Source organism: Macrotis lagotis, chromosome 3 (genome assembly GCF_037893015.1).
Source record: "Macrotis lagotis isolate mMagLag1 chromosome 3, bilby.v1.9.chrom.fasta, whole genome shotgun sequence".
In the NCBI taxonomy this organism is placed as follows: Eukaryota; Metazoa; Chordata; class Mammalia; order Peramelemorphia; family Peramelidae; genus Macrotis; species Macrotis lagotis.
The window spans coordinates 19,206,198-19,223,772 of NC_133660.1; the positions used below are offsets into that span (position 1 = coordinate 19,206,198).

General features: G+C 46.1%; 2 protein-coding genes across 5 annotated transcripts in view; both read right to left on the reverse strand.

The window, feature by feature from the left end:
- The window catches only part of GTF2E2 (general transcription factor IIE subunit 2), a 110,907-nt gene extending 103,930 nt beyond the window's left edge, over positions 1-6,977 (reverse strand). Inside the window, exons 1-2 of one of the 2 annotated variants that reach the window (XM_074228272.1) lie at positions 6,713-6,977; positions 4,581-4,744 (exon numbers count right to left, since the gene is read on the reverse strand). In XM_074228272.1, coding sequence (XP_074084373.1) covers positions 4,581-4,743 — 163 coding nt within the window. In that variant the 5' untranslated portion in view covers position 4,744; positions 6,713-6,977. Of the gene's footprint in view, positions 1-4,580; positions 4,748-6,712 lie in introns of both variants that reach the window. The other variant, XM_074228271.1, reaches the window with a different exon arrangement.
- Positions 6,978-8,957: 1,980 nt separating this feature from the next.
- The window catches only part of GSR (glutathione-disulfide reductase), a 30,775-nt gene continuing 22,157 nt past the window's right edge, over positions 8,958-17,575 (reverse strand). For 2 of the 3 annotated variants that reach the window (XM_074228257.1, XM_074228256.1), the window contains exons 11-13: positions 14,442-14,573; positions 14,174-14,307; positions 8,958-9,266 (exon numbers count right to left, since the gene is read on the reverse strand). In XM_074228257.1, the coding sequence (XP_074084358.1) occupies positions 9,117-9,266; positions 14,174-14,307; positions 14,442-14,573 (416 nt within the window). In that variant the 3' untranslated portion in view covers positions 8,958-9,116. The remainder of the gene's footprint in view (positions 9,267-14,173; positions 14,308-14,441; positions 14,574-17,575) is intronic. The other variant, XM_074228258.1, reaches the window with a different exon arrangement.

The window sequence follows — 17,575 nt, forward strand, 5'->3', positions numbered from 1 at the left end:
AGCTAGGTGGCACAGTGGATAGAGTACTGGCCTTGGAGTCAGGAGTACCTGAGTTCAAATCAGCCTCAGACACTTAATAATGACCTAGCTGTGTGGCCTTGGGCAAGCCACTTAACCCTGTTGCCTTGCAAAAAAAGTGTCCCCTGCAAACAAGCTTCTAAGGCAAAGTCTTCCAAAATAATTACTGCCACAAGTTGAAACATATTCTATTTCCACCTTGGAAAAACCTAACTGAAGTAACGTCCTTCTATAAATAAGGGGAAATGGATGAAAGTAAAAAATAAGAATTCAAACCACCTTGTGTCACACAATTCAAACTACCCCCTTGGATTCCATGAAACCAGTGTTTAAAAGTAACCTTGCAGGGGTGGCTAGGCCTTGGAGTCAGGAGTACCTGGGTTCAAATCCAGTCTCAGACACTTAATAATTACCTAGCTGTGTGGCCTTGGGCAAGCCACTTAACCCCATTTGCCTTGCAAAAAACCTAAAAAACAAACAAATAAAAGTAACCTTGCCAAGGGTCTCTGTGGTTTTTAAAAAGTTCAAAATTATATCAAGCAAAGGTCATCTTTGGGATTCATATTTGGTATTTCTCTGAAAAGAATCTTGGAAATCAGAACCATTTAAAAATAGGAACCAAAAATCAATGAATTCAAACTCCTTTTCTGACTCTGAAGCCCCTAAAGAGTTTTTCTAAGTGGAATCATAATCTTCTCATAATGACGTTCAAGATCAGACTCAAAACCAAACAGTGTCTCAGAGCCCACACCATCTTACCATAGCCATTTTGTGAGCAGATGCATACACATGTAGGCACACACACACACTCACTCTTGCACTCTCCGTGGTTGTTTCCCTGGTGACTGGTACAGTGACTAGCATCCACCAGGTGTCTGATAGAAGTTTGCTGATTAAGTCAGTGTCTCCATTGGCCCAACTTTTCCCTAGGCACCAATGAACCAGGCCCAGGTCCAGAGGACACAAGAGCAGAGTAGAAACCATGGCAGGAGAAGAGTCTTGAATCCCAGTCCACTAACACATCTCAGATATCTGCAGGACCACCAAGGCCTCAGAGGGCCCCACTGGCACAGCAGGACACATTCTTTGAAGTCCCAACATCACAAAACCCATCACATTCCCTAATTTCTCATGATTAAGCAGCACAGAATGGCTGTGGGAATGGCTCTGAAGATGATGGGCCAAGCTTTGCCCTCTCAGGCCTTTGGGCTAGGGATTTCACTTCCCCTTGCAGCCTCTTCTGGCTCTAGACCCACAATCCCATGATGGAAGGGGAAACTGAAGAGTCCAGGCTACAGGTTACAGGCCTGGGGAGGAAGGGGCATAAAGACCTGGAAGAAGAAGGCTGCTGATTGAGGTAGGTGAGAGACCTGAGAAAAGTAATTAAGAGGAAGACAAGGGGAGGGTCAGTCTACAGGCTTTTCCACCCCACCCCCACAAGGCCTTTTCAGACCTAATGGAACACTATGGATTCTGGTGCCTCTCTCCTCTTCAGGCTTTTGCAGGTCTGTTTGCACGTGGTCACCTCTGATAGACTGGCAGCTCCAGAAGGGCAGGCAGTGCTGTCTTCTGCCTCCTTTTGTCTCCTGGGGCTTAGTGAGTGTCTGGCACGTCATGGAGGTTTTATCCAACACTGACCTGACCTGCCATTGCTGAAGCACCTTATGGTCTACACAGCGTTTTCTTCTCATGATGCTCCCTCTTACAGGAAAGGAGATGGAGATTAGGGTCGTCAAACAATGGACTGGCACAGATCAGCCACCTAGCCAAGTGAGGGGCCTAAACGAGGGGCCAAATTGAAGCTCCGAGACCCCAGAGTCACAGAAGGCTGAGGAGGGCAGCCTGTTAGCTGGGGGAGCCCACTGTCTCTCCCAGAACCCAGCAATCCCAGCTGGCCAAGCCCAGGGTTCATGACCAAGGTCCTGGGTTCAGAACAATTGCACAGGAAACTGCTCGACAAGGTGGGAACTATCTTTCATCATGGAAAGGGAATGTGAATAGAAGATGGATGGATGGATGGACTACAAGGTTCAAATCGTACTCCTGACTTTGCTAGCTACATGAGCTTGGACAAGTCACTTAATCCTTGTCTGTAAACTGAGGATATTAATAGCTATACCAGTCATCTCACAGTGGCTGAAAGGCTCAACTAAGACAGGCTGAGTTTGGTAAATTTTAAAATGCTTTGTTGATGTCCACTAGTATTAGAAATGTTTCCTTGAATAGTCAATAATATGAACTTCTTTAAAATGGGGTTCTTAAGCTGGGGTCCACAAACTTGCTTTTCAAATACTGTGGTAACTCCTCCCTGATAACCAGGTTCCTTTGCAGTGTAATGTCTTCTATTATTATGTATTTAAAAACAGAAGTTTGATAAGGGTCCAGAAGCTTCCCTTTCTGGAGCCCAAGGGGCCGGTAAACAAATGAGCTTTAGAACCACAAAACAGAATAGAGCAATAATAATTTGGCAAATATAAAAATCAAGACAAGAAAATTTCTCTGCCAGGCGCTGTCCTTGAGGATCCCCAGGCTAATGGTGAGATACCAGCTTGTACAAACAAGATACAGAGGGAATTCCTGCACAGCATCCCGGGGGAAGCCTTTTTGTGACTCTGTTCTTCCAGAGCTTACCCTGGAAGAACAGCTGGTCAGATCTCCTCTCGCTATCCCCACCCCACCTCTCTCCTCCTTAGGACAGGTCCCGAAGATCCCTCTCAGAGACTCCCAAAGAATTTCCCTGTGTCTAGGTTCTCTCTTCTCCAATCCATATTAGTGGACAATCAGCTTGCCCCCCCCCCCCCAGGAACGAACACCAACATTACTGCTCAACAAAGTGACTCCATCCTCCCTTTCCAGAGTAATAATTCCCAGCTCCCCATAACAAGTCTCAGAATTCCAAATATCTTCCAAACTTCAACTCAAAAGTCCCATTCCTACAGGAGGCCTTTCTGGAACCCTCAACCCCACCAGACAACCTCCTGGTTATTCCATAACTATGTTTATGTGCACAAGATCCCCCCACCCCGGCCCACCCTGGTCAGGTCACATAATAGAAACTCTTCAAGGACAGTTTGCTTTTTTCTCCATAAGCCTGCGACCCAGAGCAGAATGGTCAGGCAATCAAAACTCAATGACTGCTTGGAGACAGTCTTTTCTCTGGATATTCCTTTCAAGGAAGAAAGGCAACCAGACATCTTATTTCCTCATTTATTTTGATGACAACATAAAAAACAGAGAAAATTATTTAATAAACACCAAAACAGGAATACCTTCGACCTCAGGAATGTTGTTTTTTTGGGTTTTTTTGCAAAGCAAATGGGGTTAAGTGGCTTGCCCAAGGCCTAGGTAATTATTAAGTGTCTGAGACAGGATTTGAACCCAACTACTCCTGACTCCAAGGCCGGTGCTTTATCCACTACACCACCTAGCAGTCCCAGGAATGTTGGTTCTTTCTCAAAGAAGAGACATCTTTGCTGCCTCCTTGACAGTCACCATCTTAAGCTTTTACATGTTAAATATTGGAGCAAAGGGCAATGCATCAAGGCCTCAGGGGTGACATTGTAAAACAAATAGAGCAAGTTTGGTAAACCATTTTCCAAAAACGGTTGAGAAATGGGTAAGAAGCAATGAAACATGAGAAAATCCTCAGAAGAGCCCAGCAGGGGAAAGCTCAGAAGGGGCCCAGATAAGTGAGATAATGTTGATTCTGCTCTGCAAAACCTAACAGACCCTTGTAGAAACACTGTTCAAGATAGCAGGTCAGAGTCTCCCACAATCTCTTCCTTTCTGTTCTTTCTATATTGGTATGTTATTGTTTGGTCATAATAAATATGGTGAGGAAATCTACATGAATTTCCAGATAGCTTCTTCTAACTGTTCTCTGAGCTTACTAATAAAGGAACTGATCTACTGACTCCCCTGGCCAAGAAGGACCCTCTTCCTTCCCCTGATCAGGCCCAAGCCTGGATCCTTCAAGTTAAAAGAGGAACAAAGACCTATTTTTCAAAAATGCATCTCTGCTGCTTCTATTAGCTCAGGAAATTACAGGTCAGCTTTTGAAGGATCCTCAAAGGTAAAGATAAAAAGATGCTCCACCTGTGAGGGTCTGGACCCCCTAGAGGCCTAAAGCAGAAAGAAAGAAGGGCCTCTGGATATCAAAGTTGCCTCCCCAACCAGGGGAACCAGAGAGCAGGAAGAAAGTGAGGAAGGGTATTCCTTCTTGACTTCCCAGGATACACACTAGTCCTCCAAGTTTCTGAAGTCTGACACCAGTGTGGCCAACAGGAATCTGACACCAGTGTGGCCAACAGGAATCCCATGGGAAGATAGTTAAGAGTGGTGAAACCTAAAGGGTATATTAATAAGCAGGATGCTGGCACTGCCCCAGGGACCATCTCGGCTTTGTCCTGCACAACCTCACAGATGAACCTAACTGAAGGGCAGACTTGAACATGGCCTCCGTTTCAGGTGACAACCCATCATATCTTAATTCTGAAAGATCAATTCCCACACCTCCCAGTCTCCCATCTCTCACCAGTCCCAAAGCACTCAATTTTACTAACCTGAATTTTGTTTTGAACCCGATGAGCCTCCCTGCTCAACCTTGGTTTTCTTCTTCTTGGATGATGAGGATGACTCTGAAAGCGCTGGCCGTTTTTCTACTGATGGATTGGAGAGGGCTCGTTTTTTGAACAGTTCCCGTTCTTTTAATAAGCTTGGATCCATACTGCTGTAAAAATTTTAAAAAATGATCACAAAAAAGTCAAGAAGGTTCTCAAGTGGACAGGATAAACTGAGTTGGGAAAAAAATCTGCAATTGTAAGAGAATTTTAGGCCAATGGTGGTCATTAAATTGACAAACCACTCAAATTATGTTTACTGCCTAAGTGAAGAGGGAAGCTCTGAGACTAAGTGACTTGGTCTTATCAACAATTTCGATAAAAATATAGTAGTTCAATCCTATGTGGACAATAATAGCTGAATGAGTAAAAACGATTTCAACAAGCTGCAGAATACGAGCTGAACTAAAAACCATTAACTTGGTGGAGAGAGAACAAGAGTTAGAGACCACTGGAGCAAGGGCATGAGGCCAGGGCTTTCCCCACACACTAGGCTAAGTGACAGGGACTCAGAGAGAGGCAGACAAGACTCCCTCACCTCCAGGAGCTTCCACTCAGGAATACCTCCCAAGTCCTGCAGCAAGGTTCAAATCCTAAACACTAGGCACAGAGTGGGAAAGGGCTGACTCAACAGGGCTTACTGTGGTCAAGGAGGGGCTTTAATAACCACTCTTCCTGTAGCCAGCATCTGAGGGAGCTATTGAGGAAGTTAACTCATTAGTCACATGACAGAAGCCACTCTTTAAGAACCAAAGTTCCATCAACAAAACGTTAGGGAGCCCCCAAGGTCTCTCACACTGCTGCTCCTGGGGTTTCCCACCTCAGAGTCCAAGACTAGTGTGGACCCTATAGACATGGCAGCCAGCTGGGAAGGGGAGGGTGGAGAGGAAGCAGATTGCTGATGGGAGGAGCACCCATACAGAGCAGGATAAGATGGGTTCTGATGCTTTACTCAGGCCTTCACAAGAACCCCCGGAAGGGGGTGACTGACCCCGGTATCCACAGCCAACCCTGACCCTAAGCCTAGCTCTTGCCCAATTTACTGCTTCTGTCTTCTTCACTTGCGCCAGAGCCAAGTTTACAAGCAATGGACCAGGGGTTGAGCAGTCCGGCTCAATGTGTCCGGGATTCAGAAAACACTTCGGAGGCAATCTGGTATTCCAGGGGGCAGAGAGCACTGGGCCTGGCGTCAGGGGAACCTGTGTTCAGGTCCAACTTCAGCGACTTAATGCCCCACAGGTCACCTGACCTCTGTGTGCCTCAGTTTCCTCCATGTAAGATGGAGACAGGCACAGTACCTCCCTGGCAGCACCGCTGTGCAAAAGCCCCACATCCAAGCTCCGCATGGGCTTTCCTGGCCAGGCCGGCCTGCAGGATCATCCCGAGGCTGTCACTCGGAGTGCCTCCACCTACCCGGTGCCCCCCCACACACACAGCACCTGGGAGCTGCCAGCCTACAAGCTGCCTGGCCAGCGGCCCCCAGGGGCACCGGCGCGGCCCCCAGGGGCACCTGCGCGGCCCACAGCCTCTCCTCAGCTCAGAGCCCTTCACCGCCGGCTTCTGGGCCGCTCCAACTCGCCAAGCCCCGAGGAGGGGCCCCGCAAGGAGAGGGGCCCGGCCGGGCAGGCCCGCCGACCCCGGGAACGGGCCGAGCGTGCGGGGCCGAGGAGGGGCAGGGGGCCCGCCCGGGGCGAGCCGCGCGCCTGGCAGGCAGGAGGGGCTTCACGCACGTGGACTGAACCCGCTTCGGCGTCCGGCAGGAGGGGGCGGGGGCGCCGCCGGGGTGTGTGCGGGGGCTCCCCGCGCCCGAGGACCCCTGCCGTCCTGGGGCATGAAGCGGGGTGCCCGACGTGGGCGCACCCCCGGGAGGGGTCTGACAACGCGGGGCGCCGCGGCATCCGGGAAGGGGGTCCCGGGGGACTGCCCTTAGCCCCGGGGCGGGAGGGGGCCGGGCTCCACGTGGGGGCCGCACGCACGCGCAGCGGGCCGGGGAGGGGTGGTCGCGCAGGCGCACAAAGCGGGCCGGGGAGGGCGCACGCGCTCCGAGGGCCAGTGAGGGGAGGACGCGCACCCACCTGCGCGAGGGGGGGAGGGGCAGAAGCCGCCTCGTCCTGGCCCGGCCGCCGCCGCCGCTCCACCCAGCCCTGGCCCGGCTTGGCCCGGCCCGGCGCGTCCCGTCAGAGCTCGCACCCGGCCGCTAGCTCGGCCATCCGCCGCGGACCTCCGCCTCGGGCTCTCGGTTCGGGGGGCGGAAGCGACGACCCAGACCCGGGCTCGGAAGCCGCTTCCTACTCTAGCCTGCGAAAGAGGCGGGCGGCCACCGCGCCTGCGCCGCCGCCACCGTCCCGGCGTCATGACGTCACCACACGCGCTCTCGGAAACGCGGCTACGCGGAAATGGGGAGAGGCGTCGCTCGTTGCCACGGCTACGGGCCCGCTTCGAGCCGCAAAGGCCAGTGGGTCGCCTCAGGCTGACCGGGCCGGGAACCTCCGCCTCTCCCCCAGCCCCGGCCGCTAGAGGGCGCCGGAGAGCAAAGAGCGCCGCGCCTCCGGGCGGGAAGCAAGGCGGCGCCGGGGCGTGGGCAGGATGGCCGTGAGTGTCGCGGGGCGCAGTGGGCGCCGCGCACACGGGGGCGGCGACTCGGGGGCTTCAAGGATGACAGGCCCCGGGGGTCCAGCCTGGGGAGCTTTACCGCCCTCCGCAGGCCCACGTGACCCCGGGGGGGGGGCAGCCCTGCCCCAGGGTCCAAGAGGAGCCACAGAGCCCGCTGGTGAGGGATGCGCAGTGTTTGGCTTGGCTTTGCCCCGCAGGAGGGCTCTCTCTGCCCGTGGCTGTGGGGCTACACGCGGGCACGTGAGCGAATGAGGACCCCATTTACCCCAAAACTGGCTCCAGCTAGAACAGAGACCCCCCCCCCCAGGTCCCTGCCCTCTGCTTAGTGAGGGCCACACACGGCACTGTGACGTTGCAGGCTCAGTTTGGTGAGGATTCAGACTACCGGCTGTCAGGGGAGGGCAAAGCCTTTCAAACTGCATAGAAGACTGGCCATTGTCACATTCGGACCCCTTTCTGCTCGGGGGAAATGGCCCTTTTCTGTAGAAAAGTGGATAAAAGACCATTGAATTACTCCAGGCTTCACTGATGCATCATGTGCAAATTTGAAAAACTTCTGTTTCCCCTTCTAGTCACATGATTTTCTTTCTTCTCCCAGGTCTAATTCCTCTTACACAAAATGACTAATCTGTAAATATGGACATGCACAACTCTTACCTACCTGTTCACTAACAGGGAGAAGGGGGAGAGGAAAGAGAGGGTGGTGGAAAAAATGTGGAACTTATAAATTTCCAAATGGATGAATGTTGAAAAATTACCATAGCCTGTAAATGGAAAAATAAAATATTAAAAATTTATACCACTTTTGAATAGTGGCCTCTTTTTCAAATTAAAATGCAAATTTTTCTAGTGATATTTCCAGGTTCCTTTTTTTAAATTTATTTAAAGCAGTGGGATTAAGGGACTATCCCAAGGTCACACAGCTAGGTCTGAGGTCACATTTGAACTCAGGTCCTCCTGACCAGAGGGCCAGGGTTCTATCCACTGTGCCCACCCTAGCTGTTCCCTTTTAAAAATTCAGACTGATGGCTACAGAACCAAGGAAAGGGATCTATGTGATCTTTCCTCAAAGGGTGACCCCCTATTACCTGCTCTCATTCGGGTCACACTGGCCTATTGTGATCTTCCTGATGCTGAAACAACTAATGTGTCAAAGCACCAGAGATAGACCTCAGAAAACTGTGGATCTGAGTTGCTGGTGAGCAGAATCCAGGTCCCTAGTTGTTTGTTGTGGGTCATTTCTGTTCATGACCCCATTTGGGAGGTTTCTTGGCAAGGACCAAAGGTGGTCTGCCATTTCCTTCTCCAGCTCATCTGACTGAGACCAACGGAGTGAAGTGACTAGCCCAGGGTCACATAACTAAGAAGTATTGGAGGCTGAATTTCAATACGAGATGAGTCTTTCTGATACCAAGGCCAGTAGTCTATCTAAATAAGGGTCTAAAAAGAACTTTAATTCGGTGGAGATAGTTCAACTTTCCAGTCAGTAACGGCTTGATTCAAATGATGCAAGAATGTTTTTTTTTTTTACACATGTCAGAAATTGGACTAGACTTTATAATTGAATAGTAAAGGAACTGAACTAGCTCCAGAACCAAGTCACAAGCTGGCATCACAGTGTGTTACTCAATTTCCATAATTAACCCCTTACTTCCCTAATTCCCTTAAGGTCTAACCCTGCAAAATCAGAACAGCCAGTGAGAAGGGACCAATGAACAAAAACATACCCAATACAGAACTCATGTCTACTATTTATTGAAAATCTTCCTGACCATAAGGGAACTGGACTGAAATTTACAGTCTACAAAATAAGAACAAGAAAAGAGGCATCTGGAATCATCTGGCAGTGGTTCCCAAGACTCTCTTTCAGCGGAGTGTGACCAATTCTTCGGAAGAGGTTGGGTGGATGGCCACCGTGTTGTCAAAGTCGGCCTTTCTGGCCCCCATCTTCACAGCCACAGCAAAGCCTTGCAACATTTCATCACACCCTATTCCTTGCATGTGGATCCCTACCACCTGGAGAAGGCAGAGATCATTAGACTTTCACTGGCAGTCATTGTGAGCACCTTCCACAATGTGCCTGCAGATCAAGAAATAGACTGCTGTTTCACATTATCAGCCCTAGAAAAATGTTCTAAAAATTCAGACAAGCATTGGTTCCTAGGTCCCTTCTGCAAGAACTTTTAGGCCCGCTCTTTTCATTATTATAAAAAGTGGGGGGGGGGGAAGAGCCAAAATAGCGGTGTAAAGGAATCATTTCCCTAGAACTCCTTCCCCCCAAAACCCCAAAAGCCGTCAAATTATGACTCTAGCCAAAATTTAGAGGGGCAGAACCCACAGAAAGGCTGAGTGATATTATTTTCTGAGTCCAAGATAACTTAGAAGTCCCACAGGAAAGGTGTGTTTCACCAGGAGCTGGAAAAAGCCCTAGTCACAGCACAGCCACAGAACAGCTTGAAGGGGCAGGGAGAGAATTCTGCTACACCAGAATGAGTGTGGAGTGAAGGAGCACAGGGTGAAGAACCTGCAGCAAGAAGCAAGAATTGATCCAGTCTCAAACACTTAATAATTACCTAGCTGTGTGGCCTTGGGCAAGCCACTTAACCCCATTTGCCTCGCAAAAACCAAAACAAAACAACAACAAAAAAGCAAGAATTGGGGGAAACCAGCCTGCACAGCCCACAGATGGTAAGGGGGTCAGAGGAGACTGCAGAAATCTCTCTGCTCTCCCTGGGAGGAGGACTCTGCTGTTTGCCCAAACTCAGATCCAGGTTGTAGTTTGGCCTTCCATACTAAGAAAGCCAAGTAGGGCGGCTCCTTACAACACCAGGGCAGAGGGAAGTGCTGTGGTCGTCTACATATCAAAGCACAGGCTAGAGAGCATAAGACTGTGGAGGAATGAAATGAAGGTCCCAGTGGGATGTCCCAAAAAACACCCCAAAGCCTTGGAAGTGCTGTAAATTAGTCTTGGGCTGAGGAAATGGGTAAACAACAGAAAAAGAAGAGCCTGACCATAGAGAATTACTTTAGTCCCCTGGAAGATCAAAACACATACTCAGATGATGACAAAAATCGAAGCTTCTGTATTCAAAACTTCCAAGAGAAATAGAAAATGGGCTCAGACTACGGATGAGCTCAAAAAAAGACTTTGAAAAGTAATTAAGGGAGGTGGAGGAAAAATTGGGAGGAGAAATGAAGGCAATGAAGAAAAATCATGAAAACCAAATCAAAAGCTTGGTGAAAGAAATACAAAAAAAAATACTGAAGAAAATAATATGTTAAAAACCAGTTTAGGTCTAATGGAAAAAGCAAAACAAAAGGCAAATGAGGAGAAGAATGCCTTAAAAAGCAGAATTGGCCAGCTGGAAAAGGAGATAAAAAAGCTCTCTGAAGAAAATAACTTCTTCAAATGCAGAATGGAACTAAAGGAAGCTGATGACTTTGCAAGAAAGCAGGAAGAAATAAAACTGTCAAAAATTAGAAAATAATGTAAAATATCTCATTGGAAAAAGAGATCCAGAAGAAATAATTTTAATATTATTGGGCTACCTGAAAGCCACAACCAGGAAAAGAGCCTAGACTTCATTTTTCAAGAAATAATAACAGCAAAATTTCCCTGAGATCCTAGAAGCAGAGGGTAAAATAGAAATTGAGGGAATTCACAGGGCACCCCCTGAAAGAGATCCCAAAAGAAAAACTTCCAGGAATAATATAGCCAAATTCCAAAATTTCCAAATCAAGGAGAAAATTCTAAAAGCTGCCAGAAACAATTCAACTACCGAGGTTCCATAGTCAGGATTACACAGGATCTGGCAGCATCTACATTAAGGCTCATAGGGATTGGAACATGATATTCCGGAAAGCAAAAGATCTTGGTTTACAACTGAGAATCAACTACACAGCAAAACTGAACATCCTCTTTCAGAGGAAAAGATGGGCTTTCAATGAAACAGGGACTTTCAAACTTTCCTATCACAATGAAACAGGGACTTTCAAACTTTCCTATCAAGGGGACCAGAGCTAAACAGAAAGTTTGATCTCCAAGTACAGGACTCTGGTGAACCACAGAGGGGGTGGAAGAGAGAAACTAACTATGAGGAACTTGATGATGTTGAACTGTTTGTATTCCTGCATAGGAAGAAGATATTAATAACTCATATCAACTTTCTCATTTAAAAGAGCACATGTAGACAGGACATAGGAAGAAGCAGAATATAATGGTATGATGTGGTAAAGGGATGGAGTCAATGGGTAATAAAGGAAACTACTGGGAGGAAGGGAGAGGAGATGAGGAAGCTAAGAAATTTCACATAAGAGTCAAGAAAAACCTTTATTTCAATGGAGTGGAAAAGGGGGAAGGCAAGGGGGAATGAGTGAGCCTTCATTCTCATCAGAAATGGCTCAGAGAGGGCGGCTAGGTGGCGCAGTGGATAGAGCACTGGCCTTGGAGTCAAGAGTACCTGAGTTCAAATCTGGCCTCAGACACTTAATAATTACCTAGCTGTGTGGCCTTGGGCAAGCCACTGAACCCCATTGCCTTGCAAAAACTAAAAAAAAAAAAAAAAAAAGGCTCAGAGGAAATCACACACACACACACACACACACACACACACACACACACACTCTCAATAGGGTGAGGAAATCTATCTTAACAGAAAAATGAGAAGGGATGGGATAAGGGAGAATGGGGGAGGGAAGGGGAGAATAGAAGAGAGGGGAAAATCATAGGAGAAAGTAGTCACATACAACACACTTTTGGACAGGATGAAAGGAGAGAAAGAATAGAATAAATGAGAGTGGGGAGGAATAGAGTGGAGGGAAATACAGCTAGTAATAGCAACCCTTGGAAAAATATTGAAGCAACTTCTTTGGTGGACTTATTTTAAAAAAAAAAGGCAACTCAACCCAAAGACAGAGCCATTGGAATCAAAAACACAAACTGAAGTACATTTTTTTTTCTCTCTGGCTATTCTTAATGTTTCTCATCTTCTTGGGGCGGAGGGGGGTTTATGTTTACTCTTATAACAAAATTATTGTAATAATAAATTAAAGTTCACTTGCAAAAAAAAGTCTTATTATGTAATTCTGCTCTATCTCATACTCTGTTTCTTCCTTAAGGATATGATTTCTCTCTCATCACATTCAACTTAGATCAATGCAAACTATGGAATGATACAAAGACTAACAAACTGCCTTCTGTGGGGGGTTGGGGGAGGGAAGAAAGATTGGGGGAAAAATTGTAAAATTCAAAATAAAACCTAAAATAAAAAAGTGGGTTAATAATAATTGATATTTCTATGAGGTTTAAAATTAACAAAGTTCTTTATTCAAATGATGGTGGAATTGAAGCTCAGGAGCTAAATAGAGTTGGGAGGAGGATTCAAATTTAGGCAAGGAATTCCATCTATTGTAAGGAGAATGAATGGATTCTCTTGGGAAGCAGAAATATCCCTGTTTCCTAAGGACCTCATGAAGAGGCTGGGGAGGATGTTCTAGGTTCAGATCCTGTTCAGGTACAAGATAGCTTTCAACTAGGAAAATCTGTGACTCTCAGATGTGACTTACTTGTGGTTAAAGGTTAGATTATATGACAGTATAAAAGTTTAGACACAGAAGAGAACTTTTCCCCAAAAACAATCAACTGATATTCTTTTTCCAGTACTATTCTTGACAGAAGGTACCTCAAAGATCCATCCATCTTCCCAACACTTTCACAGGACAAAAGAAGAAAGGCAGGACATGGAAACTTTCTGGAGCAGTCTTCTGGCCCTGAACTTAGCTCTTCCCAATGTTGCTGACTATGCCCAGACACCCACCTACTACCACCAGAGTCCCTTCAGGAATGAGGGCCCTCACATCCATTCTTCTAACTGTCCTGGGATAAGAGCTCTCCAAGGCCAAATGACACAATCAATAAAGGAATTTGATACAAAAGTTTGCTTTTTTCCCCTTGGAGACAGAACACAAAGAAAATAGAAATGTTTACTAACTAGAAAAAGAATTAATTTTAAAAAGTTTTCATAAACCAGGAGGGATGGGAATTGAGGGAAGCCTGGAAGGATTTGCATGAACTGATGCTGAGTGAGATGAGCAGAACCAGAAAACCAATGTACACCCTAACAGCAACATGGGGGTGATGATCAACTTGATGGAATTGCTCATTCCATCAGTGCAACAATCAGACAATTTCGGGCTATCTGAAATGGAGAACATTATCTGTATCCAGAGAAAGAATTGTAGAGTTTGAACAAAGACCAAAGACTATTACCTTTAATTTAGGGGAAAAAAACCGTTATCTTATTACTAATTTGGCTATCTCTTATACTTTATTTTTTCTTCCTTAAGGATATGATTTCTGTCTCTTCACACTCAACTTGGATCAATGTATACCATGGAAACAATGTAAAGACTGACAGATTGCTTTCTGTGGGGGAGTGGAGGGAGGGAAGTAAGATTGGGGGAAAAATTGTAAAACTCAAAATAAATAAAATCTTTAATAAAAAGAAAAAAAAGTTTTGGGGGGAGGCTAGGTGGCACAGCAGATAAGAGCACCGGCCCTGGAGTCAGGAGGACCTGAGTTCAAATCCAGACTCAGACACTTAATAATTACCTTAGCTGTATGGCCTTCGGCAAGCCACTTAATCCCATTGCCTTGCCAAAAAAAAAAAAAAACAAACCAAACCCTAAAATAATAAAAAATTTGCATAGCATGGTCTCTACAGATATGAAGTAACATTTTGTAAATCTTACATGTTCCATAAATGCTAGCTATTATTATTCCTGTGTACAAAATATAGTCTTAGGAAAGATAAATCTAAAAGATAGTAAATAGGAAATTAAATCTTCAAAGCAGACTGGCCTTGTCCTTTACTCCAAACAAAACCCTGGAGACCACCCCACATCCCAGCTATTTGATCCTCTACCTTCTCTTCCTTGAGGGCACACACCATCTTCATCACACACTTGGTTTTCCTTCTAGTCACCGCATGGTACATGGGGGTAAAGGTAGTCAGATAGGTCTTCACATTTTCTTTTCCATATTTTGAAATGGCTTCATCTGAAGAAAATAAACAGCTTCAAGAAATTTGTTGTCCAATGCTTCCACAGAGGTCAAAGACAAAGGGGCTGGGGCCTCCAGAACACAAGAGATGACAGAAGGCAGGCCCACAAAATGGCCTCCCAGGTTCCTACCTTCCGTGAGTCCCACTGTTCCAATCGGCGGGTGGCTGAAGACAACAGTTGGGATGTTTTCATAGTCTAACTTGGAGTCCAATTTGCACTCAAAAAGTCTGTGGGCAAGTTTCCTTCCCGCAGCTATTGCAACTGGAAATACAAGATGGGCATTAGGATAAGACTTATTCTTCAGGCTTAAATTCACTCCGGTCCAAGGGGAGATCTGTACCCGATTCACTGGGAGGAAGGGCACTTTTGATGTATCATGGCAGCTTTATCTGCTGAAGGGATGCTGAGTCTGTGTGGTCCCACAGAGTCAAATGTTCACCAACAGCTCACAGTTTGGACCCAAGCTGCTGTCTAAGATAGTCTTTACCAAGGCCAGTAAGTTTTCCATACAATTATACTGTTGTCTTGCCAATCTTTGCCAATACAAAGAAATAAAACATTCTGAAAAACATATTTCTCATAGAAACTAGGGATTCTTTAGTTGGGGGCTGTGATGGCAGCTAGAGTGGGCTTGAGAGTAGGAGAAGAGGGAGGTCTGACTTACAGGGAGGAGATGAAGACAGGATGACTCCACCTCAAGGCAGTTTTGAGACATGATGAGAAGATACCTCCAAAGTCACCATTTAGAAAATTAACTGTTTCACTAAGCCTGGACAGCTTTATTCCATGATCAAGGACCTGAGTTTGCTGACCAATTTCGGCTAATCAATTAATTGAAGATGATGGCACCCAAGGGTGTGGTTGGGCAGTCCCATCTTCTGCCCTCCCCATCTTCCTGCCTCTAACTCCTGCCCCTGGTCTAGAGTAGCCTTAAGGCCTATTGCTCCCCATGTTGGGTCCCATCCTATCCTTTGCACCCTCTCCAGAGGTGAATGGCACTAACACTGCATTGGCTCTTGTATTTGGCCTATTGACCCCACCCCCCAGACTCTATTGCTTTCTTCGAAGGCTCACTGGAGTATGGAATAGAGGTGAATGCTCCATCATGGATCTAAGCATCAACTTCCAAGCATTTAGGGAAGTCCTTCAATGAGTTTATTGATGAAGAAATGAATCAGGGCAGCTAAGTGGCACAGTGAATAGTCAGGAGTCAGGAGTACCTGAGTTCAAATCCGGCCTCAGACACTTAATAATTACCTAGCTGTGTGGCTTTGGGCAAGCCACTTAACCCCATTTGCCTTGCAAAAACTAAAAAAACAAAAACAAAAAAAAAGAATCATGATCAAATAATTTATTTAAAACAATACATTCTTTCCCATGCAACAATCTAAAAACTAAGTCTTCTATATTAAGAAAATCTCAGGGCATCTTCTTAAAACTATGTGAAGCGATAGTATAAATATGACCAAATTCCAAGTCAAGCCACAAAATTTGACAGCAGGCCTAAAAAAACTGACCACAGCATGGCAATCCAGATGCTGACCCTTTGCATATTAAGGTAATAGGTGTTGGTTTTAAACCTATTTTCCTTAAGCTGAGAAATCTTCACCATCTTGCACACACCTGCCATGGATCAATAGATGGCACCATAGTACAAGGCCTAAGTTCAAATCCAGACTCAGACACTTCGTAGCTGAGTAACTGTCACCAAGGTGTTTCACCTCCCTCTGCCTCAGTTTTCTCATTTGTGAAATGAGATGAATAACACCTTCCTTCTCTCTCTCCCTTTCAGGATGATTGTGAGGATTAGATAAAATACTATCTGCAAAGCAGTTTGCAAGATCAGACATTCTAGAAATGTTAATGCCCAAAGGGCTAGAAAACTGGGCAGTCCTTTTGATCTAGCAGTGCCACTACTAGGTAGGTCTGTATTCCAAAGAAATCAATGAAAAAAGAAAAGGACCCCGCATGTACATAAATATTGATAGCAGTTCTTTTTGTGGTGGTGAAGAATTGAAAATTGAGGAGATGCCCATCCAGTGGGGAATGGCTAAACAAATTATGGTATGTGATTGAGTATGACTGTTCTGTAAGAAACAATGAGTGGGAAGATTTTTTTGAACTGCTGCTGAATGAAGGGGGCAGAACCAGGAAAACATTGTATACATTAATAACAATATTGTGGGGGCGGCTAAGTGGCGCAGTGGATAAAGCACCAGCCCTGGAGTCAGGAGTACCTGGGTTCAAATACGGTCTCAGACAATTAATAATTGCCTAGCTGTGTGGCCTTGGGCAAGCCACTTAACCCCATTTGCCTTGCAAAAACCTAAAAAAGTAAAATAAAATAACAACACTGTGGGATGATCAACTATGAAAGGATAAGATTTGTGATGGAAAATGCCATCCACATCCAGGGAAAGAACTCTGGACTCCGAATGTAGAACAAAGCATTCCATGTTCCCATTCTCTCCTTTGCAGAGACGCTGGTCTCCTAATGGGGCTTTAGCCCCGATCCCAGCCTCTGACTGGACATGTTTTTACACTGGTTGGAGCTCCTAGTTTGACCTGATCATGAAGCCCTCTGGGGACACCATGCATAGGCCCCTTTGCCTTCCCCAAAGATTCATCTTCCTTAGAAACAGTATTAGGAACCTGAGTCCTATTTGGGGAGGAAGCAGTCAGTCTGAGAGCCCTCGGGTCCAGATTTTGACATTTCAGATGGTGACATTTTGCCACCACTTGGAGGCCTGATGTAAAAGCCTGAAAGTAACATGCGGAATCTCAGAGAGTTCCCTTGTTACCAAGGAAAGAGGGTTACTTTGTGGAGTCACTTCCTGCCTGTTCCTGACCCCCCCACCTTCCTATGCCTTTGTGTTCACCTGGATATAGTTCAGGTAAAGCCTGAAGGGGAAACTGGTTTGGGCAGAACCATTTAGCAGTTTGCACAGGAGCATCTCTTTTGATAGGCATTGTTTATGGACCAGTCTGTTTAGTCTGAAAAGCCTTGGCTCTTTTTGGTTCATATGGAATGTTTGATTTATTTATTTGTATATTCTGTCTAAAATAAAAAATGAAAAAGGATGAAAAACATGGATGATATAAACCTGGTCTTGTGTTTTTCTTTTTAAAAAAAAAGTATTCTGAAACCTGAAGGGATTTGCATGAACTGATGCTGAGTGAGATGAGCAGAACCAGAAAAACACTGTACACCCTAACAGCAACACAGGGGTGATGCTCAACCTTGAAGGACTTGCTCATTCCAT